Source organism: Cinclus cinclus, chromosome 2 (assembly GCF_963662255.1).
Source record: "Cinclus cinclus chromosome 2, bCinCin1.1, whole genome shotgun sequence".
Taxonomy (NCBI): Eukaryota; Metazoa; Chordata; class Aves; order Passeriformes; family Cinclidae; genus Cinclus; species Cinclus cinclus.
The window spans coordinates 88073612-88096553 of record NC_085047.1 but is presented as its reverse complement, the minus strand read 5'-3'; the positions used below and the strand labels follow the sequence as shown (position 1 = coordinate 88096553).

General features: G+C 41.2%; 1 protein-coding gene across 1 annotated transcript; it reads left to right on the top strand.

The window, feature by feature from the left end:
* Nucleotides 1-1388: 1388 nt before the first annotated feature.
* CREG2 (cellular repressor of E1A stimulated genes 2) lies at nucleotides 1389-17888 on the top strand. Its single transcript, XM_062515039.1, has 4 exons — nucleotides 1389-2002; nucleotides 4106-4275; nucleotides 15845-15958; nucleotides 17741-17888. Exons 1-4 carry the CDS (start codon nucleotides 1604-1606, stop codon nucleotides 17886-17888), a joined length of 831 nt encoding a protein of 276 aa, XP_062371023.1. The 5' UTR covers nucleotides 1389-1603.
* The last annotated feature ends 5054 nt before the right edge of the window (nucleotides 17889-22942 follow it).

The window sequence follows — 22942 nt, the reverse complement described above, 5'->3', positions numbered from 1 at the left end:
TAAGTAAAGTACAAGCAAAGACATTTATTAAGAAAAATCCTGGCATAAATTCATAGAAAATAATAAACATAAACTATGAGATTTGTATCTTGCATGCATGAGACTGTGTGAGGAAATTCCCTGAAACACCAGGGCAATGGGGGTTTAACTGTTTTTGAAGAGCATGCCTGCAGTGAGTTGTCTGTGCCTGGTTGCTATTTCAAGAAGGGACAACTGCTTTGATATTTTAAGAAGGGACATATCCTGAATAAGAGTAAAGCACTTGTCAGGAGCTTGGGAGGCTTTTACTCATTTTGGGTTTGGAAATCTGCATTGATTTTCCACTTTCATCTCCATTCTGTCTCAGCTCAAGCGCTGAAGTGGGAATCCATTCTCAAAGGTGTGGTATTGCAGCAGATGTAGACAGGGCCATGTGCTAATGGCAAAGGTAGTCATGTATTCAATTCTGCAGACAAGATTAAGAGTTTGATGCCAAAATTACATTTTCATGGGAGGTATCTTTACAATCAGAAAAATTGATTTGAATCTTAAGGCCCATGATACCCATATTCACTGTTCCTCAGGTTTTTATGGCGAAGAAAAAGAATGGAACAGGGAGTGTAGGAAAAAATATAAGCTAAAAATACTCAGTGTTCTCAAGTCCACTTTTATTTATAAGAGTTTAGATTCTAGATTAGATATACCTGTTTTAATGGCACAACTAAGAAGAAGCTTTATCAGCAGACTGATCTTCAACTCTGCTCTTCACAGATATGAAAAAATTAAGATGTACCCGAGAACATCTTTTAGATGTACCTGAGTACCTGAGAACCTTCTGACAGGCAAAGGCTTTTGAAAGATTCATTCTTCCCTGTCTCCTATTGAACCTGTGGTCCTTAAATAATTTGCATGAAAAGTTTTACAAGCATATGTTTTAAAGAATTATAACTTTGTATAGCCATATTGAAGAGGTCTACTGCCAAGAAAGGAACTGGATGTGCATGTGCCTTTATTAAATTGGACTGTTGATATAAACTCATATGCATGCAAATCTTTACCTGATTAAAACCTCGCCTCGAAAACGTTTAATCTCGGCTCCGTGTGTTTGCATATCAAAAACGCATCCTCGCCAGCACCGAACTAATGCTGCCTGCCACCTCCGACTGGGGGTTTTGCTGTGATTTGATCCCAGTGCCCAAACTAAGCTTTCCCTGCAACGGGAGTGTTCGCGTGGACACTCTCCCTCGTGGACTGTCTCTTTTTTAATAAACGGAGGGGTCGCACCGCCTCCGCCCGGACAGCTCAATCCTCTAAATTGGTTGTGTGGTGCGCGTAGAGAGTTCGATATGTGAGATACCTGCTGGACCGCGCACATGAACCACGGGCTCCAGCAGCGTCTTTCCCACGTCCCCCGCAAGCGACAAAGGCAGGGTTTGCCCGCAGGGAGCCCCGCGTGGGCTGGGAGCCGCGAGGGGCCCCGGAGCTGCGGCAGGGCTGTCCCCGGCAGGTGCGGCTCCGCAGGCGCAGGAGGCAGGACGCGGAGGGCGAGGCGGCTCCGGGCGGCGCGGACGGGCGGCGGCCGCGGGAGGGCGCGGCGGGAGCGGCGCGGACGCCGCCGCTGAAGATGTCGGCGCGGCGGCCCTGGCCGTGGTGGCTGCTGCCGGCGCTGCTGTGCGGCGGCGCGGGGGGGTACGTGGTGGTCAGCTCCGTGTCGTGGCCGCTGCCCGAGGCGGGGGCGGCGGCGGACGAGCTGCACAGCTCCTCCACCGAGGAGGCGCTGCCCGCGCTGCTGGAGGAGGCGGGCGGCCTCTGGAAGCAGAGCTACCCGGCCTCGGCGTTCCGCGAGGATGCGGCGCTGGGCTCCGGGCCGGGGGAGCGGCGGCCGGGGCGAGGGGCCGCACCCTCCAGGATGTTCTCCTACCGGCGGGAGGGCGGCGGGGCGACGGGACGAGCCGGGACCGCCCGCTTCCTCGCCCAACACAGCACCTGGGGCTTCGTGGCGACGCGGGCCGCCCGAGGAAAGGTACGGAGCCCGCGGTGCCCGCGGTGCCCGCGCCACGCGTCACCCGCCGGACGGGAGCAGCGCAAACTCTGGAGGAGAAATCGTGCTCGGAGCGCAGGGAGGGAGGATGCGCGATAAAAGCCGCACCAGAGAGACACCAAAAAAAAAAAAAAAAAAAAAAAAAAAAAAAAGCTCAAAATCTCTAGGGTAGAAGGCAGAGCTGCATCGCAGGACTTGGAGAGGGGCTGTTTCAGGAGGATGAGGAAGGGAAGGAGGAGAGCCTGCTGGGCTACCGCAAAATCTGCCCCTCCGCCCAACTACACCAGCTTATAGGAGGATTTCTCTGTCAGGAGCATTAAACAAAATAGCTGGGCTGTACCGGAGAATCTGGGTCATTAATTTTTCCAGCATTAAAATATTTCCTTTTTTAAAGTGAAACGTTGGGATGAGGTGCAGCATCCAGTACCACTCAGACAAAAGGAAAAAATAAAGAGAAATAAAATTTTAAAGAAAGGGACATTTTTAACTTTCTGTTGACAGTATTCGCAGATTAATTAGTTTAAAATTTTAAATTAAATTTCGAAGCACCTAAGTCTTCAGAAAGCTTGGCTGAGTTAGTGGCAATAAATGTTATTGTGAAATACAAAGTAACCGATTGAAAAAAGATACTATTAAATTAATTTGTACTTAGGCGGAAGAGGACTGTAATTCTACATCAGCTTTTGAAAATCCTATTAAACCATATGATCGTAACTCTTCTGGTTTGTGCTCTCGCCAGAAACCCTCAGTGGAATTACAGCCATAATACAGTCTGCAGTTATCTGTCTCTAGACAGAACACAGAAGTAATACAGAAGAATCTGATTCATAATAAAATTTGAAATTTGGGGGGTGGTGTTTGCTGCTTTGAATGCTGAACTATGCTGCCTGTGACCAGAATTATTTTTGAGAATCCAGAGTAACATTAACCTTGCATGACAGACTATTTTAAGCAATAGGAACACGTCCTGCAATATGACTGAGAGCATTTTTAAAATTGTAACTCTTAATAATAAACAAGGACTTTTATTTTCTAAGTTATATAATAACATTAAAGCATTACTTCTAAGGAAAGCCAACAAAGACCATTTATAAGCACTATAAGCATTAAAATTTTAAAGGCATATAAACATTCAAAATCAGAAAGCATGCTACCCAGGTAACAACATCATCCAGCGGTTTGTTATTAACTATTCATATTTAATTTGATTTTGTTGTAAAAGATTTAATGTATTGACAGATAATTTTGCTGTTTAACATCTAATAGACCATGAGAAAAAAGTATCTGAAGACATGAAAAAAGGAGTAATTAATTTACTGTCATTGCTATCTATAATGGGATGACAAGCATAGTAGGAGTATACGTAATTCTGAAGAATATTAATGAGTGTCACTACTGGGCAAGGACACTTTTGCAGGCATTATAACCACTGTGTGTACACAGGACAATGTATGACAGAAAATCTTTTTGAAAACTTGGCTCCTTAGTGTTCCTTCTCTGCCATGGGAGGAGGTTTTACATAGGCTGGCTTGGTAGTTGAGACACTCCCCCATCAGGAATCTGATGCTTCTGCCCAGGAAGCTGAGATGATGTCTACTTTGACTTTAAACCCAATTCTAGGTAAAATGTTTTCTTTTCTGTTTTTGCAAACACATGCAATCACATTGTAAGTCAAAACCAAAAGACAAGGCAATATCAGAGTAAAAAGCAGGTTGTATCCTTTGGGGCTTGAGGAAAGGTAGCAGCAGTGGTTTAGAATAAACATTTCCCGACATCGATGGCAGGAAATAAAGATATTCATGCACTTAAACATTTTAGATTTGGTAGTTCCTTTAAGCTTAGTGGAAGAGAAAATGTTCTCTATAGTGTCATGGACAGGACTAGAGAGAATAAATAGAGGAGAGATCTGTTTTCATAGAAGCATGATGTAATTTAGAGGAGATAAATCTCATTTAGAAAAAATGCTCTCTCATTATGACAACAGGAGAACTGGCTGTTCCCTCTGCTGGAGCCTTTGAAGGAATCCCCGACACTGAAAACTGTCTATGTGCAAAGATGTAACCACTGATTATTTGGATTTTGCAGATCCAAGGTATGCCCTATGGGAACTGTTTGCTTCTCAGCGATGGTCCCATCAATAACAGCACTGGAATCCCCTTCTTTTATGTGACACCAAAGGATAACACTGTGACAGATCTTCTGAAGAATCCCATTGCTTCTCTGACCCTGCCAGAGGCAGATGGAAATTTCTGCAGGTAACAGTTTTATCCACCTCCTTCTACCTTCAGTGAGAACAGAGAGCTCAGAACAGAATGCTGGGTCCCCAGCTTCAGTGTCCCACATGTATTTTTGACTCTCACAACCAGCTGCATGTTCCTTCCTACATTTTTGGTGGGTTTCAGCAGTAGATTCCCCTGGTAAAAGCATAGTAGAGAAAAGCAGAGGTGTCACTTAAGTATATTGTAGCATCAACAGCTGGAGTGGCTTTCAGCTTGAACATTAACATACCTAAATTTTAATCTCTTCTTGGAGGTGCCTACATGAAATCTATGTGTTGAAAATCCTATAACAGTCTATAGTGTTCTAGCCAATAAAATCCATAGTTTCAGAGGCTATCCAATTCACAGTAAAGCAGGCACCTTTGCTCTGCTGAAAACTCAGGAGGCCCTGCTGAATTCCTTGACGGCTCCAGCTCTCTGAGTTCTGTAAGAGGATCTCAGGCTCTCAGTTCACAAGTTACATGCTCAGGCCTGTGACACTCCATCTGATTTCCACCTCTTCAGAGAATATGATGGAATATGATATCTTTGCAAATTTTTTATGCCTTGTATATCACAGTAAATTACCCTCCCCGACAGAGAAATCCAGGTCTGAGATTTTCCAAACTACATCCAGTCCCCAGTTCTTCTCTCCAGAGACAGCAGTGAGTTGACTTCTTAATTGTGTCATAGAGTCTTAGAATCACAGAATGGTTTGTGTTGGAAGAAACCTTAAGGGCCATCTAAGTCCTACCCCCTGCCACAGGGGAACACCTTCCACTGGAGCGGGTTGCTCAAAGCTGCATCCAGGCTGGCCTTGAACACTTCCCAGGATGGAGCATCCACAGCTTCTCTGGACAGCTTGTTCCAGGGTCTCACCACCTTCACATAAAATAATTTCTTCCTAACATCAAATCAAAACCTACTCTCTTTTAGCTCAAATCCATTATCCCATTGTCCTGCCACTACATGCCCTTGTGAGAAGTATCTCCCCAGCTCCCTTGCAGGCTCCCTTCAGGTACTAGAAGTCTGCTTCTAAGGTCTCCCTGGAGCCTTCTCCAGGCTGAACAACCCCAGCTGCTCAGCCTGTCTTTGTAGGAGAGGTGCTCCAACCCTATGATCATCTTCATGGCCTCCTCTGGACTGACTCCAACAAGTCCATTTTATTCTTTGCTTATAATGAATAACTCCAGATCCCCAAAGCTTTATGTGTGCAAAATGTATATATGTAACCTCAAAGATGATTCAATTTCCCCCTCCATTCTTGTCTCCTTGAAAAAGACGTATCTCTACCATATGTTTGTTTACAGTCAATCATGTGGCAAACTTGGCTGGGTCAGCCTCGTGTGAAGTGTTTTTTTACAAAGGCCTCTTTACGTGACAAAGTACATGACACCAAAATCGTGTCAGACAGGACTCTGTTACCAAAGCAGGTCTTAGCTGCCATTCCAAGGAGAGAGAAAACTGGTAAGAGCAGACTCCCTCAGAAAGAAATGGCATTAACTGTTTTTGTTCCAACTTTTATTCCAACTTCCTCTTTGGGGAAGGAGAGGTTTTATCTTAAGACTAGATTTCCCCAGCTGAGGATTGCCTTGAGTATTATCCCACCTCTCAAGCCTGCTAGATGAAAAGAACCCTGAGGAAAGCAGGGAATGGCAAATATAAAACATTACTATTACACTTGTCTTGTTACACTTGTATTTGTTTTCAGAATATATTGTTTTCTAGGGAGTTAAATGGTGGAAAAATGAAATGTTTCTTAGCCCAAAGCAGTACAAGTGATTTCAGGCTGACATCCTATTCCCAAGGAATGGAAATCATGGCTTCCTCTTACAATGTCAAACACGTAACAGGAAACTTCCATCACCAACATTTGTTAAGGTAATTCAGTCTTGAATGCTTGTGGAGGTCAGTGAATTAGTGAAGTTAAGATTGGAATGGTTCTGCTTGCTGCTTAAATATTTTCATTACATATTTTGGATTAATAATTTAGAAAATAAATATATCCATTCTTTCACTGCAGGCTTAATGGCATTTATTCCTCTGAGCTTCCATTCAGTGTAATAGTAAACTTACTATCCAGACCAAGTGCTTAAAAATGTATTTTAAGTTCTATGTCCTACTACTCCATGCCCTATTTTCAGAGGCCCAAGACTCAGAGCATCTTCCTTTGATGATAAGTGGTAGTGTTGAGCACTTCTGAAAACCACACACCCACTTAGGCACTTAAGTGTGGCCTTTGATCCCTAACTTTAAACAGCCCTCTTCCAAGTCTTTGCCTTTTATGGCTTAGCAACATCAATGCCCCATTTACCTGTTTGGGAAGCACCAATTCACCAATAAAAGAGAAATGCTGCATGATTTATAGAAATATGAAATCCATATACACCATAAACCCTTGAGGATATTTATTCAATGTCTTTTTATTATATCACTATTAATTTTCAAATCCCTACCCTTTTGATCAGTATGCCAGATATTTGCTGCTGCTTGTTTTGCAGACAGGGCAACCTGGATTCTGTCACCTGACTCTCCAGTCCCCTCTGTAGCCTGACACTGTGCTCTCTGTGAGAAGAGCTCTCTGGGCACCATCGAGAAGCTAAATCTGGATTTCCAAAACAGCTTAGTCCAAACTAATTACCATTTGCTACATCCCTACTTTCCCTCCCTACCGCCAGTCATGTGCTACCCTGCCCCCCACCCTGCTCAGTTCTGAGCTTTGCCTCAGCCTGAGCTGAAACATAAATGTGAAGAAAATAATCCTGACAGCAAGAATAAGTTTTTCTGCCGATCCTTCTTCTTTTCATCCTGTGGCCAGTACTGCTCCTGGCCATGCAATCCCACCCCCTCCCTCCAGCTGACCATATGGTAGGCCTATTTTAGCTCAGTAACCCAGCAGAAACCTCTTGTGTTTTTTGGGGTTTTTTTTTGGTTTTTTTTGGGTTTGTTTGTTTGTTTGTTTGTTTTCTGTATGAGATTTCTACTGTCTTAGTAAATTGAATCAGCTCCTGAAGAGCCAGAGAAGAGCAAAGGAGAGGGGAAAGGAAAAGAGAATGTGGTGGAAAATAGAATATTCTCATTTTAGCATGTAACCATATTCCAAATATTGAGCTTACTACTGAATTGAGTATACAACTTCAGAGTTTGATCAGTGTCCCATGCATTATTTATTTTGTTTTTACCTTCAGTTTCTCTTTCACTATTTCTGAAGTTCTCATCTGGAATAGATGCTGGTGGTCATTAGTGCAGAGGATGAGCAATACAGACAATGAAAAGCTGGGTCTTTACTTGAGCTACAATTTTTATTTTTGATGATATGAAAATATGAGCAAGTTTTGAGGCTGTCTCTCAGCAAGAAAGGCACTGGGCTTTACCTTTCTTCTCTTCCCTTCCCCTCTAACCAGGGTCAGAAATTCATGTATGTTTTAAACTAGGAATCCATGAGCAACTTTTACTTAAAAGCAGCAACATCTGAAATTGCAGTCTAGCACACCACCCCACTGCTACCCCACAGAAAGGGCCTCTGCAACACTGAAGAAAACAACAAGGTATCCACCCCAGTGCTTGGGGTGGCTTGTCCCCAGCTTTAGGGTGCACTTGACCTGCTGAGAGAGACGGGCTGTGCCATGCAAACAGCACACAGCATCCTCAGTGCAGAGCTTTATTTGGTGGCTCAAGTTAGGTATAGCAAAAGTCCTCTTTACTAGCACTATATGAGAGGCAAGACCTTTCACTCTGTGAGACCTCAGGTCTTGCTAGTATTAAAATGGTGTGAGGTAATCTGTGAGGTTTTCTTTGCAAAGGAAAGTGTCATTCTTGTCAGACGTTCTCATCACGTGCATCATTAATTGTTTTGGTTTCAAAATGGTTATGTAAAATAGCTAAATGAATAATATTCTACGTGAGAAAGTTCATGTCCTTGTATGCTGGCAATGCATTTGTAGCTTGTTTTCATGTGGAACTTTATTAGAATTCCATTATTAATCTTATCTGAGTTGCAAGAATCAAAACAAATGTGAAAGCTGATCGGTGCCTGTAGCCAATGCTCCTGGGAGTATTTGGCACTCTCCTGAAAAATGTTTCTGACCTATTGCATGCAAAAGAAATGTCTGCCCTTTAGAAAGAAAACATACCTGACATTTCAATGTCTTCGTGCACCTAATGAGTTTCAAGTGACTTGTGTACACCAATTCGATATTAAATTTATTTAGTAGCAAATTTCATTTGTTTTGTTTCAGAACAGACTCAAGTTCCAAACCTTGACAATAAATATTTTCCCTTTCAAGGATGTGAGGAATACTGACTGGCCTTTATGGTGCTCCAGCCTCAATATTTAATCAGCTGGAGAGAAAGTTTGAAAACCCTAAACTAACAAGAAAAATAACATTTAATATTGAAAGAAAGAGAGCTGTGATGCATCTGACTAGGCACTAATTGCAAGACATTTTAGTATTGCAGATGTGGTTTGGATTCCTCATCTCTGAGCTAGAGATTGCCATTTCCCAGAGGGAGATGGGCTGCCCCTCTCTGAGACAGCTTTGATGGGCAGGATAGAGACAGCATTTGTTAGCAACTACACAGCATTTTATCTGAAGGCTGATAAATGGATAATAGAGGCAAGAAAATTAAATGGTTCAGAGCTATAAATAGACTGAGCTGGTATGTCTATGCCACTGACAAGCTGAAAAGATTGAGTTCCATTCTTGCAGCTTTCAGAGGGAGCAAGACCAAGCCCGACATTACAGAATAGAGCAGCTATTGTTCTAAACACATTTCACAACACACAGGCTGCTCAGAGGATTCCTCTTTCCAAGTAAGCTCCTGAGTCTGCCCTCATTACAGCTGCAGCCTGGAAAACAGGCAATTAATTTTAAACGTGTGTCACCTCCTGGACATCAGGTTCAGCTCATTCACAGGGGCACACTGCAGCTTTCTTGGAGAAGGAGCTGCCATGAACTGTTTTTCAGACAAGGGAAAAGCAGCAAGCTTTGGGGTCAGTCCACCTTTGCTTTTTTCCTGATATTAGTTGAGGATGTTGTTTCAAATCCACACTGCAGACCGTGAGTGATTTTCATAAATTCAGATTCCACTCCTGATGGAGATTTACAATCTCCATCAGGAGCGATTCCTGCATTTTACCCACCATGCTCATCTAGTGCTTGAGGTGGCAGATTTGGCATGATCAGGCAGATGTCTTCAGTGGACATAAGCTAATTCTGTAGCTTTCCTAAATGCTGCATGAAAAATGTTGACAGGAAGGACTGAGCCACCAAGCCATGGGAAGATGAATTTTGTGGGTCTGGGTTCCTGCTCTGTGGTGGATCAGCAGCATGCACAGACATCCAGCTTCATTCCCTGGGCAATCCTGAGGGACAATAAGCCTGCCATGGGTGGAAGGCACAACTTTTGAGATGTCATATGGCCACTCAACATATAACTACTGCTGGGTTTGTAGAGTCACTGTTGTTAATATGAGGGTTAATATAACAAAGCAAAGAAATCTGGTACTGTACCTTCACACAAAGAGAAATTACGCATGCAGAAGACAAAGGCTGAATTCAGATATCCATCAGTTTTTGAGAATCCTCCCAGTTCTGTGGCACAGACACATTTCTAGTTCTGGTATTTATATTGATCCTTTTTAGTCATATGCAAATAATTATGTCAGTGGTTGTTCCTGAAGAATCTGTATTTAAAAAAAACTCTATTTAAAAAAAAATTAAAATGAAGCTACGAAATTAGAAAGTCAAACATGAAACCTACTATCATCATGACCCAATGCACATAATACAGCTCTAAATTACTATTTTTCCTGTATTCTTAAATAACCAACTTCCTAAAATCCATTTCTAGTGAAATAGTGTATCTCTGACTCTATTTACAGAAATAGTTGATGCTGTGATTCTTTTTTTCCCTGCATGAATTGTCTATGGTTAAGCTTCCTGTCTGAAACACAGAGTTCAACTGAAGAAATGCATTGCTATTGTCAGTGAAGAGGGGCAAACAGACTGGCTTCACATAAAACATTTTAGGAAGGATTATCTTCTAGAAAGAATGAAATTATTTAAAACCTTAAAATACATATAGTAGGAGCACAGGCTCACTTAGATGAATAGAGCAGACACTGCACCAATACACTTTAGCTCCCTGTCTTGACTTCAGATTCAGAACAGAAGACCTCTTCCAAAAGCAAAGATGTTTTAACTAACTTTGCTGGCTCCCAAACATGACTGATAAAGAAATTCTTGTCAAAATCAGAGCAGGGCAGAACTGCCTAGCCATATCTAGTTCAAGGCCAGCAACAGCTTTTCAGATTATGAAATTGCTTTCAGTGGAGATTTTGTTTGACGTTCATGCCATGCAGATTAGCAGCATCAATACATTCTTTCTGCTTCAGACACTCTGGTAGTTAGTGGTGAACAAATGAAATTAATGAGGACAGTAACTTACTTTTCAAAATTAATCACATTTATGAATCAAAATTATATACACTTTACAGTAATTCTTTAAGGACAGAGCATTCCCTCCCTTCCTTTCTGTAGATTTTAGGGGACAAAAATCCTGTGATGCATTTTATATAGTAGGAAATAACTCTGCCTTTTCACTTTGTGTCCAGTTTGGGGCTATGTGAGGAGGAGCCCTGTGCAGGGTGTGACAGTCACCTACCTTCTTGCAACCGTGGGAGGTGACAGGGATGAGCTGTGTCAGCAGCCAATCCCCACATTCTAATTACATGGGTTTTCATGACTGCTACCATTAGAGAAGAGCTTAGAATGTGTGGAAGCAGTCATTGCCCTTATGCCACTCATGTGCTTTTAAGTAGAAAAAAATTGTAGGGAAACTGTTCTCTGGGACTTTCTTCTTGGCTCTCTCTCTTCTTTTCTGCAACAGGAGAAAACTCTTTCCCAACTTCTTTTCTCTTCAACTCTGAAGAAGTAGAGGGATAAGAGCAGTGCTTTCTCACAAGGCAGTGAGAAATCTATTCAGTGGACTTTTGCATATCCTCCCAGGGAGGATAGAAGGTCTTGTTTCCTTAGAGAGTGGAGGAGAAGGATGTCAGCTCCTTTGTGGGGAAAGAAGGCTGGGGAGGAAGAAAAATAAGGGATTCCTCTGCATAGACCCCTGCTTCCACACCCAGACTGGAACAGTACTGAACCCTCCTGCCTTTCTACCAGTTCTTTCTTGGGAGTACCTGGCTTTCCTTCCCAACTGCTGTCCAAACTCTTAATTTGCATTTCCTGTTGATCTGTGGCAGATCAGTGTCACCCCACTAATGGATTGCAGAGGCTGAGAATGAAAATAATACTCAGGGGTACATTGGTGAGAAACCAGGAGACAGAGCATCATCAGTCAAAACAGAGATCTCAGCTGTGAAAGGGAATCCTAACCAAGTCCCAACATCATCATCTTATGCGCCAATATAACCACAACAACCTGAAGTATAGGTTCATAACAGCTGGACTTGGATAGTTGCTGTATAAGAACCTTCTAATTGAACTCCAAGAGATGGCCAGTGTAGTAAACAATTTAATGAGCAGGTGGCACTCTTTACTCTGAACCACTCTTGAAGGAGGACCCAGAAATTGCGGAAGTGTTACATAGTAAAATAAGTGGGACCCGTTCATTAGCAGTGCGCTTTGCACCATTGCATTTGTGTTGAGAAACACTGTTCACTTGGATGCAGACCTCTCCTTAAGCTCAGTAAAGCTGACACCTTTGTAGGTGATGTCATCTCACACACTTGGAAGAAAACCTCCTGGACTGGGTCAAACTCTGCATGTCTGTTTTGCTCACTGTAAGGAGAGGAACAGGAACAATCAATTCTTCTCTCTTCACAGAACAGATGAATAATTAAGGTGATCTCTCTTAATGCACTGTTTGCTTGTAAAATGCATGTAATGAATCTTCTTCCATTTTAATCTGGCCTTCCTAATTTTCTGCAACAAAGTATATGTATTTGAAATAAGCATAAAAAAAAAAAGGTGTTCCCTATTGCTTGGTCTTCTTTCACAGTTACCTGCTTTCTCTTCGCCTCAGTTCATAGCATTCATGAAGTTCTCTCCATGGAGACAGAGGGCTTGATTCTGGTAAAGACAAACCACCTGAGATACCACCTTGGTTTTCCTCATCAGAGCAACACTGTCACCATCTCTACTCCCGACTGTGCCTCCCCCTCACACCCAGTCAGCAGCACACAAATGTTGCATAAAGCCACTCCTCTGCATCTACTTGTTCTTGTGCCAGCAAAGATGAAAGGAACTCAGGGATTGAGAGCTGAATATGTATTTATACAGAAGCAAGAAATGTCTAGTGAATGCATGACTAGACCTCTACAGATGCAAGTGAGGAATCTGTTAGTAAATATCCGTTTATTATCTTTAGTAAAAATATGACATAAATCCCTGACTACATCACCTTGCTCCAAGGAAGCAAATCCTGCATTTGCACTAGCTGCACTGGCAACAAAACTGAAAACTCAAGACCTCTTCACAACATTTAGAAATGGTAGCTGTAAGTTTATGGTAGCTGGGTTTTGATGGTTTAAGAAGCATAAAAGTAATCAAATATAATTAGGGAAATACTATGCCAAAAAACAAACAAACAAACAAAAAAAAACAAAACAGAAACAGATTCACTTCAGAATATGAAGGGATCCTTTGAAAAAGAAAATACTAATGTTAATGACAAATTAGAATAAAATGTTCCTAATCTGAAACAAAAAACCTATGATAAGAGGCAGACCTGAAAGCAAAACCAACAAAGTAATAACTGTGTGCTGAACTCAAATGTGTCATTGCCCTACTCAGCTCTTCCAAAACTTCACCTAACACAATCTCAACAAATAATTTGAGTCATTTCCCAGAAAAACACACTCACCCTCTGGAATATTATTCCAATATATGAAATTCAGTTTGAATAATTTTTACTGGGAAGATAGTATCATCTGTACCAATCAGTGTAGCACCCCTAGTTCATGAGAATGTACAGAAAACTGAAAAAATAAGAAGCTAGGGAAAAAAAAAAACCATTAAAAAAACTATTCAAGCTATGGATGCACAATGTGTGGGCTTTGTTGTCAGCCAAATATGTGGAGAGCAGCTTTTCATGTCAACTGGAGAAGAGTCACATCAGACACTAATCCTTTTAGGCAAAACTTTCTCAGCAAAGGAAGGCAGGTTTCACTGTTTAACCACAGCTACATAAGCTCTATTGCCTACTTAAAATTAAATACTATGCTTTCAGAATAAACATGAACTTGCACAAAACCACCAGATAATTGTAATCTGAGAAGGTCAGACTGAAACTTCTCATTGCTCCTGATCACATCCAAAATCTATCACCTTGATCTGCTCTGTGAAACACAGATATCTTTTAATAACAATCCCTTTCAAAATTCTCTCTTAAAGTAATTAACCACATATTACCTAGGAGCTGTGTGCAAGAAAGACACTTGCAAATATTTCTACTTTTCCTGGCTCTTCAGTTGTTTGATGATACTGTTTGGCTGTGGAGGAAATTGTATCATATATTGAGATGCACAGCTGTTTTAAAGCAATTTTCTGAACTGAATTTCTGCTTGCAAGAAGTCCCTTTCCTTCATCAATATACATGTTAAATATATACTGAATATGTAAACATGCAGAGGGCTTTGGGTACAGTATTAAGTTAAAAGATAACAATAGATCAGGAGATTGTTTCAAATGGAGTTTAACACTTCACCATCCAGGGCCAACACTTGCAAGAGTGTGAATGTGCACTGTCCTGGCTGCTGGACATGCAGACCCCCAGCTGACACCCTCTGAATGTGGGATTGGCTCCTTTCTCTTAAGATGTATTCACTTTATTTGCCTTTATTTGTTTGTGTTTTGGCGGGTGAGCATCTCACTGGGCCATGGATACTGGGCAGCCACACAATACCCAAAGCCTGCACAATAGAAATGCCAAGAGCTATGGGTGTCCCTGGGATGTGGAGCTGTGCTCCTTAGGGACAGAGCACTTTCAGGCCACTGGAACCCAGACGGGAAGTGACATCTTCAGCAGGCAGTAGGAGTCAGTGCTGAGGATCTGTGGTGTACCAAGGTGATAATGTAGAAAGGTTTGTACTCTGCATACACAATGATAGAAATAAACCCAGTGCCTGGGCAGGGAATGCAGATTTTCAGATACTCAGAACACCCCTTTTATAACTTAAAAAATTGTACTAGAGAAAATGAGATCATTATAAGCTGATTAAGACAGAAAGTTTGAGCCTGATCTTTGGCCTCAACCCTTCCTCTCATCATGAAGCATGGGAGAGGAAAACAAATACCAGTAGAATTTGTCCAAAAATTGTTGAACATCCCCTTCAGACAACTGCTGCTCCAGACCTAACAGGAAACTAAAAAAGTGTCCCTGAGATGATGGGACTGCAAATGGCACTTTGGAGGTCAAGCTGCAGACAGTGGCAAGTGCTTACCAGACATAGTCAAGTATCAATCAGCCTTCTGTGCTTCCTTACATATCTCTGTTCCTGACCCTCTTTAGAGAAGCAGATATTTTATCTAGTGAGCTACACAGTCTCTCATAACCATCTGTGGAGAATCTGCAGGTGTTAAATTAGCTGCAGGAGGATGCCCATATGTTTCCTGCATACACTAGGCACACATTGAGAAATACAACTGAAAATGAAGCCATTTCAGTTAAGGCTAAAGCATTCAAGCCAAGACCTAAGTAAAATTGCACACGGATGAGATGTAATTTACTGTGATTAAAACACAGCAAAGAAGAAATACAGTTTTGATTTCCTGATGTAGTTTCTTGGGCTGACATGGGAACATGATTCCCTGAGACACTAAGCAGTCTCAGACCACTGGAAACAGGACTTTGGGCTGCCCAGTATTTGTCAGGATCAAGCCTTTGCAGTCATTTCATACACTACTTTTTTTTTTTTTTTTTGCAATTGGTAAATTTGCTTATGATTTATATCCTTGTATTATATATATATCAGAGTCAGCAATTGCCCTGCAGTGACTAATGGGAGTTATTTATTAATACTCTATACAAAGAGCCAAAAAGTAACAAGTACCTTCCCTGTCTTGGTCTGAAGGCAATTGGAGAACTTTCCTATTTGATGTAAAACAGTTGAAAAATGGGTAAAAAATGAACAAGGATTGATTTTCTAATATAAGCACAATGAAAAGACCTTATGTTTTACATACAGATACACACATTCATACTCTTTTCTAGGCATAGGCATAGACTAACCATCTCACTACTTCTCAGAATCCTGAATACAAGTCTGTGCATCTGTCTGGGAATAGTGCCATTTTCACATTTTTTTACAATCCAATATATACTAATCCAATTTTTGTGAGCATAAATTAAGATTAAGCAACTATCTACAGCAGAGCTATGCGTCAGTCGAGTGTTCCTTCCAGACTTCCCCCCTCCACCAAACAGTATAGCTGGGAGGAGAGAAGACCCACAAGGCTTGACAAAGCTTTTTATATGTGAGCAGGAGTCCATACTTCAAAAACCCTTAAGAAATCAAGGAAGTTTACTCATGAGCATTTTTCTCTGTGCACAGAAGAAACGTAATTGATCCAGAGGATCCAAGGTGCGCCAGGCTGACTCTCACAGGACAGATGGTCACGGTGCCTCCGGAGGAAATAGAATTTGCCAAGCAAGCAATGTTTTCCAGGTCTGTATCTAACAGGCACATAGCAGAGTGCAACCCACGGGCTTGAGACAAATACACAAACATGGCTGTTTGGTACAGAAAATCTGAGAAATAACAAGCCTGACCTTTATTTTTGGGCCATGAAAAAACATGTTGGATTCTGTGTGTCTTGGAATGACAAACCTTTTAACTCTTGAGGAAATGAAATATGGAAATGCAGTTAGTATGTGTTGGACTCTGGTAAGGCACACAGTTTTATAATCTGGGGATTAAGAAGATATGTCCCCTGGTTCCAAGGAGAGATTCCATAATTCCATGGTGCATTTGTTATATTTAATGATTCTACCCCACCTTATGACAGGTAGTAGACTCAGAAACAGAGCAGAGGTCTGCTGCCTTTGTGCTTACAAACATTTTCAGGGTGGATCTTACAAGTTTAACTACATCTCCTAACGTCAGAGCTGCTTCAAAGCCGTAGTACTTCCTGAACAGCCTCTTTTGAACAGATGCAAGCACAATCCAGATGTGTAGCAAACACACAGGGTTGTGCCCCCATACCCTTCGGTGGGTCTCCAGAATTACAGGTGTGAAAAGCCTCAACTTTAGCTGGGGCAAACACCTCCCACATGGGCTGCCAGGGATTGTCCTCCAGGTGCACCTTGCCTGGTCAAGCAAATAGTGCTGGGAAACTGGGATGAGCTTGAATCCAAAACAGCCCAGAGATGGTATTCCTTCTGACCTACAGGACAGGATCAGGGTAGGACTCTGTCAGTGTGTGCCACCAATAGCAAAAATGGGACCATGAACAGATGGGGCCTTATTGACACACAAGCCTTCTTTATAAACTTCACAGGAATTATACTACCATTTGATCCAGAGCCCAGCAGTGCCTCAGCAAAGGATGTTCTGCTGTCAGGGTGCAAGAGTCAGAATGAAAAAGTGAGGGCTGCTGGGGCACATCCAGTGCCAGCAGCATCTGATGCCACTTACCAACCCCAGAGTCATACGTGCTCAAAGAGACAACTCAGAAAATAGGTAGGAAATGGTAGGAAACACAATTTTCCCAATGAGACAGAACCAAGAGGTTGCCAAACCAAGGACCTCTGCTGCAGGGCCCTCTGTAGGAGCAGAGGGCCACTGAGTCAACCCTGCCCAGACTTGCACCACTTCCCACCCATGTTCCTGTGAACACTGTGACTTGAACTGTGGTATTCACTCTGTGCATTGCTGCCGAGCTTCCCACAGCTACGCTGCTTGGGGACCAGACATCTGCACACAGTCAGGGAGGATCTGTCTGACCTAGCTGTAAGGGAGACCAGACAAATGAGAATGAAATACAGAATGAGAAGGCTGTTGGAGGTGACAGCTTACAGAGGCTATGGTCTACCTGCTACCCAGTTTTATTAGTCCTCTCTACATACTACAATTGCTACCAAAGATGTAGGATTTTCAGGACACTGTTTCCTTTAAACAGATACAAGCACAACCCTGACATACATTCAGAGAGTCTTCTCTAACTATTTTTCACTTAGAGACCAAACAACATCTAACTTTAGAGATAGGGCTCTGCACTGGGGAAAGGAGGTGACTGCTGGCTGCCTGTGTTGCAGTTCTTCCCAGATTGGGGTGTGGAAGATCGTAAACCTTACAGCAAGGAAGGGCCAAAAAGATGAATGGTGGTGTTCCCATATCTCAGGTTTCACTCTGGCTGAGCACACTAGGCTGAAGAAAAAAGCAGACTATCCATATGCTTCGGCACATCTTCTAATATTTTCTTTTTTTTGCTTCTCTTTGTCCTTCCAGGCACCCAGTGGTAAGAAAGTGGCCTCGTAGCTATGAGTGGTTCTTCATGAAAATGAACATTGAACACATCTGGCTTCAAAGCTGGTATGGAGAAGTTTCTCCCATTGCAGTAGAAGAGTATTTAAAAGCAGTTCCAACTAAAGGATGACTGAATGGGTTTTGAGATTGAAATCTCCTGCATTTCCTTTATTAACACTTATAAAATTTCATGGTAGATGGTTTCTTTACAGTGGTATTTTTCTTCTTCTCCCAGAAGGCTTCAAAATAGCCCTGTCTCACATGGAGCAGAGTGAAAATAAATCAACACAGACTTTCAAATTATAAAGGAGGGGTGGCTATTAGCCCTACCCTGCAATGTACAGACTTGTCATTTCAAGCAGGCAATGCGTCATCTGAAATGCTGTTTTTAAAATGCTTTGTATCTGTTTGTTTTGACTTCTATTGCTGTGCACCCACAGGGAAACTACACTATGTGCTAAATATAATGTTGTGATTTGCAAAAAATGCAAATTGCCTACTCAAAACCCACTATGCATTGTGGAGGTATTACTGCTGCTTGGTCTCCCTTGATTTGTAAGTACTTTAAGAGAAACTCAATAGCTGCAAATTTAGGTATTTAAGTTTAAAAACAAATTATTTGCTAAAGCTGTCCTCATTTGATAACTTCTCTTTTCTATGTGTGCTTTTCCCTAATTAGATAATTTGATATTTCACTTGGAAAATGAGTAAAACCTCTCTCTTTAGCAGCAAAAATGCAACCAGTTCAAACAACACAGCTCCAGTATAGCTTGTCTCTGACAGAAAGCTGGTTAAACACATTAAAGGCCAAAATCAAATCAGCCCCACAAAGATTATCTCAATACAAGTATAAACATTCTCATAAGAAGAATTTAAGTAAATGTTCTCAGCTAGCCTGTTCCTGTTGAGACCAGAAAAGTATTTTTAATAGCCTGTAGTCCCAGGTTTTTTTCGTCCCTGCTCCAGCCACTGCTTTATTTTAAACTGCCTTGTGCAACTGATTTTTTGTAAGCCCTCACTAACTCACTGAGAGGTGGAACCTGTCCTTAACTTTGTTTCCTCACCAAGATTTAAAGGGCTTGTTCATGCATTTATTTTTTAAAGAAGCCTAAAGATGGCAGGTATTTCAGGCCATGAAAAACTGCTTTTCCTGGTATGGAAAGTGCAAACTTTTGTTGCAAACACACTATGTATAGGCTTCTCATGTGGCAATACCAAAAGAGTTCAAAGGTATTTTCATTGTCATCAGCTCTTTCTCTAGATGTCCTCCAGGAAAACTCACTCTGCATTTCTTAAGGGTACCACAGAAAGAAAATTCCCATGGCTTACCAGCCATATCACCACACAGTTTCAAAATTATATAGCTGCTCTTCCTGTTACACTAAGAAGACACATTGAGATGGGGTTTATGTGCCTGTGGGGAAGGTCTTCCAACATCCCTGGGAGTGCACTTGAGCTCTGGATATCAGCCTTCACCATGTCTGGGCTGGGGAGGAGCTTGGGCAAGTGACCTGAGCTTGTACAGGTTAATCCCTGGGCAGAGCTCAGAGGCAGCTGCATGAGCTATGATCAGCTGGAAGCCAATTAAGTGTAGCTGAGTTTATTTTGGCTCAGGAGTGGAGAGAGGGCATCATTCCCAGAACAGCTGGGCACCATGCTGCTTTAACTACAAGGGGCCCCAGGGTACCCAACTTAGCCTTAGGTTGAATCCTAGGCCCCAGACATCACTACTATTCCTGATACTCTGTAAGAAGTCAAGGCAAATGAGTGGAAGAAACTTTGTTTAGACACTCACTAAGCTTTTTTTATTCTTGTGCCGTTGCCAGAGACTTTGTTAGCCATGCAGGTCTTTTGCAGAGGTAATTACACAAAAGGAGGAAGTGTCCTGTCTGAATCTATTTCCTTCTTTTTTCTTTTTTTTTTTTCTTAGCAGATGAGCTTCATTTTCACATTTGAGTTTGCCCCTGCATCTTGCATTGTGTAAAACTGAAGCAAGATTTATAGAATACCATCAAGTGAAATCCTTTTTGATTCCTATAATTTTGCCATGGGGATCTTTGTCCACTATGGATTTGATGACTTTGTCCATTAGGATTAATGGGACTTTCAAATCTGAATTCAACAGGAAAAATACTAGTCCTTGTAAGAGAATTTCACAGGTGTAACATTTATGTGAAAGTATAATTACATATTTCCTTATCCCAGTTTACTACTATTCCCAGAGAAACCTGAAACTCCCATCTGTCCCCCACTCCTCAATACACAAAGGTTAAGCAAACCAGAGTACAATATTAATGTCTAAACAAGCTGAAGGAGAGAGGAAGAATTTTAGAAGTGTTACTGTTACTATACTCTCAATTTCATTCACATCCCCTGGCAACAGTGACACAGTCCTATGTCCTATCTGTTACCTTATCAACTAGCTTGGAAGCAGTAAGGGATTGTGTCCAGTTCAGAAGAGCTTTAATGGTTTAAGAAGTCAGTGTGTACCAAGATTCTGAATTTACAACACCCTACTTGTTATAGGCTGCCTCCCTGCACACACATATTAATTGGAGTAGCTTCTGCATTGTAAAATGACACATACATCAAGAAGCTTTTCTGTATGGACGTGCCATGAAGCTCTTGACAAAACCTCAGAACATGAAATGCTGGTGACATGTAAAGTGACAAAAGGGGCATCATGTAGAAATGCTGCCTTATATCACCCGTTCTCATTTCATGCTTCCTTCACCCGAGGAATAATTACCGTGAGAGTCCTTGAAAGTCTGTAGAAATTACCAAAAATATGACCTGCAGATTTCGAAGGGAATTTTCCAGATTAAAAAAAAAAAAAAAGGTGATAGTAGTTTGCTTATTTGGGCTTTATATTATTATTTATAGGCTAGTTTTAATTTTTCTTTAAACATACAAAAATCTCAAGTAATATTGGTCAACACATGGTAAGTTGTTATTGAAGCTTTTAACCCAGAGTTTTATCTGAAATATCACAATAAAACCATAGTTCCTTAAGACCATAGAGTCTGATCTTGCTTCAGATCAAGTCAATAGCAAAAATCCCATTTATTTGTTGAGCTTTAATTATTGGATCAAACAAGCATTTTTGTAAGTCTTGATAAGGTCTTGCATATTGATTAAGCATTTCAACTATCTGATGTGTAATTTCCACGTGTTCTGCATTTTCATTATTTCTGTAGCTTCCCAAAAAAGTTTGTTGTGCAACATGTTTAAAATTTTAACTATGGTCTTGCAAAATTTAAAAGATGTACTTACTCATTTATGTAAACTTGCTGATAAAAGAAAAAGTAAGTTGAAAAGTTGGGTTCTCACTTCTTGCTAATTTGGGCAAAAGAAATGCATGTACAGGATTTAGGCACAGCTATTTTGAACTGCTCTTCTTATTTAACCAAAGAATGCTCTGTTTCTGATGAAATTTTCATCACTTCAATGGTTGAAATGCAACCTGTCTCATTTCTGTATGTGCATTGCAATTTGCAATGTATTCTGATTTCTAAAAACATTGAAAGCTGTTAACAAAATGGCCATGAAAAAGAAATGCAAATAAAACAAATTTCAGTGCAAAAACTGTATAAGGATATTCTTTCGTACAGCATTTTCTGGAGTAACCCACAATGTGCTAACAACCATTACAATTTCTGTCTGATCTGAACATCAGTTTTGGCTTTTTCTCCCTGAGTTTTCCTGAACCAAGTTAATTTCTCTCAAAATATTTGTGGGAACTGGGACTGCAATCTGCCTTTTCTCTGGGCACTAAAGTCTAGCCAAGCCCCTTTTATTGTTCCTTCATCTTCACATTACTGTGTTCTTTGCTTTCATTGTGGCAGTTAAATGTCACTCCTGAAGTTCGCTCTTCTTTTCTGCACATAGAAACTGAGCACACACCTCTTGGGTGTGCATTAAGTGTTTTGGAAGTTTCCTCAGTGCTATTTCTTCCCTTGCCAGCCTTGCTCTTACAAGTTCTTGTTACAGCCTGTTCTCTTCTGTCCACTCTCCTCTGATGCGTTTTCTTAGGCCAAGTCTGCCAATTTACCTACTCATCTTATTTTCCCACACCATCTCCTTTCAACAAAATTCAAGCTCTCATCCTAAAATTCCTACTTCATATCCAATAAAGAATAGAATAGAATAGAATAGAATAGAATAGAATAGAATAGAATAGAATAGAATAGAATAGAATAGAATAGGAGTAGAATAACAGCCTGTGTTTCCTATTTACACTTTAAAGCTTTCTCTTGCCACTGGTTGGACTGCATTTACTGCAAGAACTGTGACAACAGTTCCCTAACCTGTACAAATGTCAGTCAACACCATCTTCTTGTTTCCAGTAATCTGTATTTTAAAACAACATTTCCTGCAGCTGATGTCTTCCTTTTTATTTACTATTTTTACTTTTATCCCGTTTCCCTTATCCTGATTAAACCAAGGGTCTTTCATTTATTTACCAAAAAATCCAAACAAAAACACGAAAAAGCAAACCAAGAAAAAACAAAACACACAAACAAAATAAACCCTAATTTGTACATTTTTGAAATCACTCAAGTACTTCATTTTTTAATCTGCTTTCTGCTAAATACTGAATTCGTGCTTCTTTCAAATTGTGTTGTCATCCTTCAATAAAGCTCACCTTTCATCTGCCTTTTCTCTGCCATGACCTTCACATGCCCTCTCCCATCTAACATCTTGCTAGACGCTCCTGCTTCCTTATTCTCTTTTCCCTATTTTTTTCATTAACTCTAATTTCTCTATGTTCTTCCCTCAGCTTCCAAGTTCTCCACAGTCCCTTCCATGTTACTTTGTCTGTTCAATCTTGTCTGTCTTCTTGATTTTGCCACTTTAATCTTCTTGTCACTATGCTCAGTGCCTTTGCAGAGAGTCCTAACACTGCCAAGTCTTATTTTGGGAGAATGCTAGAGAATATCTTTAAGGAACACTTTGGGTTTGAAGATTTTTGTTTGTTTGTTGAAATACTGCCTCTGGAACAGAAATGGGAACATATTGGCCTTGATGCTGACATTCATAGCTTTTTTCAATGATATCTTCTGCACAAACTATTCCAGGCTCTATTAGGCCCTGCCTGTGTCAGCACCCACAACATATAATCACAATTAGGAAGGACATCAACAAAGTTAGAAATGTTGTCCGACAACATAGGTAACAGTGCAG